Raw genomic sequence first — 6444 nt, 5'->3', positions numbered from 1 at the left:
CACACACACACACACACACACACACACACACACACTGAGACAGACGTGCTCGTCCAGTCGAGTTGAGCAGTCTTCACTTGTCTTCACTAGTTTCTTTGTGTGGACTTTGTTCATTGTGGCAGCCAGCTGCTCCCCACTGGCACCACAAGATACTGATGCTGCTCCTGTGTGTGTGTGTGTGTGTGTGTGNACACACACACACACACACACACACACACACACACACACACACACACACTGAGACAGACGTGCTCGTCCAGTCGAGTTGAGCAGTCTTCACTTGTCTTCACTAGTTTCTTTGTGTGGACTTTGTTCATTGTGGCAGCCAGCTGCTCCCCACTGGCACCACAAGATACTGATGCTGCTCCTGTGTGTGTGTGTGTGTGTGTGTGTGTGTGTGTGTGTGTAAAGCTATCACAAGGCATCCAGCACCCAGGGCCATGCTTTGATTGAATAAACACGATACAGCGTTTCTGACACACACTGAACACACACCGAACACACACACTGAACACACACACACACACACGTGGACGGAGCGAGATGAGCATCAGCAGAAGTAGACAGAGAGGGAGAGGCGGTGAGGAGACGGCCGGACATGAGAGGGAGGAGAGAAAAGGAACGGAGGGACAGTGTGAGAGACAGTGACGGACAGATGGAAGAATAAAAAATGACAGGATGTTCTGTGGAAACATCGTTTTCTGTCCTGCGACGGTCAAACACAAAGTGAACACGCAGGACGTTCACGCTGCGGCTCCCGCAGGATGAAACTGTCAGCGACGTCCGTCTCCGTGAGAGCAGCAAAGTGTGATCCGACTCCGCCGCTAACATTTCTGCCTCTGCAAAGCTCACGTGGAAACACGGTTCTGAACTTTAAAAAAAGCAAAGTTATCTGAGGAGCTGATTTCAAACTTGTTTTCGGCTCCTGCTTTTTGATGATGCGATGCAAAGGGACACAAAGACGACTTATTTTGACGTAAACATCTGTCCGCGTAACCAAAGTAAAAGCCATGTTGATAACCCACGGCAGCATCCTCAGCTCCAAAGTGATGTTTTGTTGAACGTCCTCTAAATATTTTGTCTCTGCTGTGTCGTTGGATCTGGTAGAAGCTGCTAAAGTCCACACGGCTCGCTACGGCACCTAATATTATTTTTGTTGCTGCTCGCCTGCTTTAGTTTATTGTCACCTGTACCAGTAAGAGTGAATTTATATAAATGTATATTTTTCAGATTAGACAGCTTTTCGGCAGGTTACACAGTAGATACCAAAACGACTGAGTTTTCACTTTTCTCAAAGTCAGACTGTGGCAGACGTTAAGTGTAGGGTTTGAAAAGAACCTGGAAAAGACAATAGCAATTTCCAGGACTGCAAAAGTTTTGGAAATCTATATATACCTTGAATGTTTTAGAAAAGTCATGGTATTTTGTTTCACAAACCTATTGAATATCACAATGTGTTCATGACCGTCAGAAATTTAAAAATCCAACAATAATTTCAGTTTTTGATTTGATTTCAGTGATTTTTAAAGAAAACATTGCCAACATTTTTTTATTTAAAAATTGTCAAAAATTAAAGATAAAAAAACACATAAGAAAACACATCTTCTAAATCTGCAGGGTCCCCGGTTTGGAAGATATAAAAGAAAAAGGCCAGTATTTAAATGAGTGGAAAAATAAGTTCAAAATTCAGACATTTAATGTCCCTAAAGCCAAAATGAAATACATAAGTCTCTCCCCAGTGCCTAAAAACGTATTCAACATGCCACACCCCCTCCCTTCTCATAAAAAATAAATAGTGCCTAAGTTATATTTAAATATTCAGTTGTATTTAGAATAATAATAATATCATTTTAAAAATAGATTATATAGTAATAAAAAAGAACTGATAAGGAGTATTGATGGTCATTTCAGAGAATGTATGGTTTTGAAAATTTGCCTCAAGGTCATGGAAAAGTTATTGAAAAGTCATGGAAACTCCTTGATAAAAATGTGTGTGAACTCTGTACGAAGTCACAGCAGCTCAGGAGCACCTCAGTGAGGGAGAGCTGCACTCAGATCCTCCCGCTGGTGCGGGGATCACCGCGTCTCCACAGACTTCGCCACCGAAATCTCGACATCGTCGTGTCTCAAAGAGCTGTTTGAACATCGACAAGTTATGTTTAGTTTGTGTGGCGAGTGATGAGATGCTGCGACTGATCTCACACACACGCAAACACACCCAAAATCCAACATATCCGACGTGCAGCGCTGGTGTTTTGCTTTGGTCATGTTACGATGGCAACTGACTGCGGTCTACGTTTAAGCAAAGTGTGTGTGTGTGTGTGTGTGTGTGTGTGTGTGTGTGTGTGTGTGTGTGTGTGTGTGTGTGTGTGACAGCTGCAAGGCTCCGGTCGGCTGGCAGGAGGAATGGCAGGCATCCATTCTGAGCATTCCTGAGGGCCAAACACTTTCACCTCAGGAAACCACTCCAACACCACACACACACACACACACACACACACACACACACACACACACACGCTGTTGTCTGATGAACACACTGAATGACTGAAACAGCAACTTTGAAGGAACAAAAGGATGACCATGCATTTCTTTTGCTTTTATGGATGCTTGTGTGTGTTCTTCTGTCTACCGGAGCGTCTGTCTGTCTGTCTGTGACACATTTGTCTTCTGTAACTTGTCTCACTCTGCCTGGTTTTAAAGTCTGGGTCATGGTCTAGTTTCAGGGTGAAGGTTTTAGGTTTAAAACGGTCCACTGAAAGACAGATCACATCAGTGATCTTTTGTCATCCTCCACCATCTAATTTACAGCTGGATGTACTTTCTTAACACCAGACAAAAACACAGGCAATCAGGACAATTACTCAGCATTATTAAGAAAAAAAAGTGAAATATTTCACAAAATTATTTTATTTGACGTAGTTTATTCCATTTTTTGGAAACAATGCAGCATTACCATTGCAACACATCAGCATGCCTGTTAAATTTTAACAGTCTGCCGTTCCATCGGACTGTTTTACCCCATTTCCACCAAAATTAGCGCGTGCAGAAAAATCTCTTGAGATCAAAAAGTCTCTATCAAGAGTGTCCCGGCCAAGACGGGCAGCAACAAAAGTACAAAATCAAAATAAACAACTCCAAAACACACATATAAAGCGAAAGGGAAGGAAAAAGACCCATTAAAGAGTATTGATGGTCGTTTCAGAGAATTTATGGTCTTGAAAATTTGCCTCAAAGTCGTAAAAATCCTGAAAATTGTTGGTAAAAATATGTATGAACCTTGTGTTCAGTTGACACACATCTCCCATTATTTTAGCAGTGTCTCTTGCCGCTCACACACTGACTCATTTTGTGCAAGGAGGATAATAAATTAGTGTGCCGGTGAGAAAAAAAGCATGTTTGTATTTTGGGAAGTTACTTTTGGGTTCCTCTGTGGTGTTTTATGGTTGTGTGTCATTTATGCTGATGATGAAGATGATGAGGATGTCTGCTCATCCTTTTCTTATGAAATGTCTTAATTTTACAGTTTCAGTTCCTTCTTTGCTCTTTCCTGTAGTTAATAACCATGTGATATTTTTTATACGTGATGCTTTTTTAGTGTTCAAACTATGTAAAGTTTTAAGTTTCTCACTAAAAACGAGCACTCATCGGCATATGGAGACAGGCGCTCCAAAATGCTGACGAGATTAACAAACTATCATGTCTCTCCTCTCCTCCTCTCCTCTCCTCCTCTCCTCTCTTCTCCTCTCTCCTCCTCTCCTCTCCTCTCCTCTCCTCTCCTCTCCTTCATCCATTTCTCCTTCCTTCTCTTCATCTCACCAACTCACCTCCTCCGCTGCCCTCCATTTGTCCTCCATCACTCCGTCCCTCCCAGTGTGTGGTAAATTTCATCAGTGAGCTTCAGGAGCAGATGTGCAGGTTTCAGGAGGAGATCAGCACTCGTATCCAGGAGAAACGGGCCCTGGAGGAGAGGGAGGCCCAGCAGGGGGAGCCCAGAGGCAGCCCGGCCCGGGGCCACGGCCCTCAGGTCGGGTTAGCCGGCTCAGACCGTAACCTGTCCGGCTCTGACGCCCAGATGCACAATGGAGGACTGAATGTACACGTAGGGAGACTTGATGGATGAACTCATCCTCCCCTCCTCCCCCGTCATTTCTTATCCTCCTCTCTCCTCCCTTTTTAACCCGTCCACACACCACCCGGTATTTGGAAATTTCCACAGAATCAAACTAACAGCCTTTCTTGTAGTGTGTCCGCAGCGTGAGCGTGAGCGTGTGTGTGTGTGTGTGTGTGTGTTTGTGTGTGCGTGCACTGCAGGATGTCGGGCTCTACTCTGGTTCTTGCAGACGTGGAAACTTTGATTGGTTTTTCCAGATACTTTCATACATTTGAGGAGTTATTGAAGCTGAGTCGGTAACAATATGGTAAAATATATAAGCACGTAGCTGTTACAAAGCCCATTTGCCAAACAGTCATGGGCGCGTATCAATACCGCTGTTCAGCTATGAATCGATGCAGAGCTCGTACAGGATGCTAATGGCAGAGTAATTCAGACACTTGCACCTTTCTCCTCAAGTATATGAAGCATTCGGAAAAAAACACATTTCAGGCCTGATCTGGATTGTGTCCTAATCTCTTCAAATTAAGTTTTGGAGCAGACACTGTGTTATTTTTTGATTTTATGTGGTTTGCTTGCATGACAGTGGTTCTTTTCCCTCTACTAACAAAGTTTACGTGTGTGTTTGTTTCCTCCTGCACTGACCAGGTGGATGGGTCGTGTTACTGTTCCTGTAATGATATTTAGTGCTGTGCAGGGTTTCCTTTGGACAGTGTCAGTGTGCCGCTGACAGATGGGGAGCCTGGACAGCTTTCAGTCTTGTTCTGGGTCCTCAGGTTCATCCTTTTCCTGGTCCATAATAACTGCACGCTGTGGTATCTGTTTCAGCAGGATCGTGTTTCCTTTATTAACCACTGTGGGACCTTTATAACTGCACTGAATGTCAACCTGATGTTTGAATACCCTCCTGCTCATATTTTGGCATGTGTACAGTTCAGTACTGTTGCTTATTCTGATATTAAGATGCAATTCATGTTATTTTCAGAATTTCTCAATACTTGTGCAGAAGTAGGTGAACTCAGCTGCATGATGCGCTGAATGAAAGACATATGAAGTAAACAATTGTATGTTTTGTTTTTCTTTGCAGGATTTGCTACAGGAAGTGAAGCAGCTGAAGAGCAAAGTGGAGGAACTGGAGGGAGAGAAAGGACAGTATGAGAGGAAACTTAGAGCCACAAAGGTACGCACACAATAACCTCACATCTTTATGAACAGCCGACCTGAACTGGTCACTAGGCCAGTGTGAAAATTTTCAAACCAGTTTGATATTAATCCAAACACCGTCTGGGGCTGGTTTACCGAATTTTATTAGATGTCCCACATGATTCAGTAGCTGCTTCTTAGTGGAACAGAAAACAAACGTGCAACTAATATAGTATGTAGCATTGCATAACACCGGAGCCCTGTGTCACTGAATCCATTAAATATGTACTTCTGTCAGTTTATATAAACAGACTACGTAGCTATCAGCTGTGCGCTCGAGATCAGACCTGATACGGGTCTATCTTCCTATGTTTATAACTTTACTTTTTAAATCAGAAAACACTCATTTCATATTTGCTGAAAATTGCATACAATATACCAAAAGCAAGTAACGCTTTTCTGTAGTGATGCTCATTTACCTCAGCAGAAAACTTTCAGTTTCCTGGTGATTTCCCTTCATGTGTAGGATTTTTTAGTGTAAAAAAGGTTTTGAATAAACAATTTCTTATTTCAACTTCATGAATCAGTCAGTCCTTCTCCACTGTGGTGCTTTCAAAGCGAGCATCAGATATAAATACAAACACGGCATCCGACCAAAGTTCAGCTCACCCAGCTGCAGCCAGTAAGGACAGCTCCTTTGTCAGCTTCAAATCCAAAATGTTACCATATTGGCGCTGGTTTAGTATTTTTAATAGAATAACTCTGCCATGTCTTCTCTCATTACCCCAAAAAGTAAACAAACAGTGTGCGGTGCTCTCCCACCTTTGCTAAAATTTGATCACCAGCCCACTCGGCTCAACTATAATTTACACGCAAGCTACTGGACACTAGTGGCCTCATTAGTGCCTTTATAAACATGATATTATATTAATCACACAATCATATCATTGCTACTAATGCAATTTAACTTGGATTTAGTGCTCTGGAAGGCTACTTTAAAAATTGCTAGAACTGAAATAACAAATAACAAAACCGGAAATCAACCCAACTCTAGTGGGTACACATATACATACAGGTCAAATGTTGTGTGTTTTGTGAGTAACTGAATTAAAGTAGTAGTAGAAATATATATTTTCACTTTGTATTAGTGTTACAGATCCCATTAGCCTGGATGAAAAAGAGTTAAT

General features: G+C 42.5%; 1 protein-coding gene across 2 annotated transcripts in view; it reads left to right on the top strand.

Moving 5' to 3' along the window:
* Positions 1-3875: 3875 nt before the first annotated feature.
* Positions 3876-6444, top strand: part of ppfibp2b (PPFIA binding protein 2b) — a 28083-nt gene continuing 25514 nt past the window's right edge. The window contains exons 1-2 of one of the 2 annotated variants that reach the window (XM_042495717.1): positions 3876-4102; positions 5202-5294. In XM_042495717.1, the coding sequence (XP_042351651.1) occupies positions 3911-4102; positions 5202-5294 (285 nt within the window). In that variant the 5' untranslated portion in view covers positions 3876-3910. Of the gene's footprint in view, positions 4200-5201; positions 5295-6444 lie in introns of both variants that reach the window. The other variant, XM_042495718.1, reaches the window with a different exon arrangement.

Source organism: Plectropomus leopardus, chromosome 11, assembly GCF_008729295.1.
Source record: "Plectropomus leopardus isolate mb chromosome 11, YSFRI_Pleo_2.0, whole genome shotgun sequence".
NCBI lineage: Eukaryota > Metazoa > Chordata > Actinopteri > Perciformes > Serranidae > Plectropomus > Plectropomus leopardus.
The sequence above is the reverse complement of the archived record's forward strand: the minus strand, read 5'-3'. Positions and strand labels throughout refer to the sequence as shown.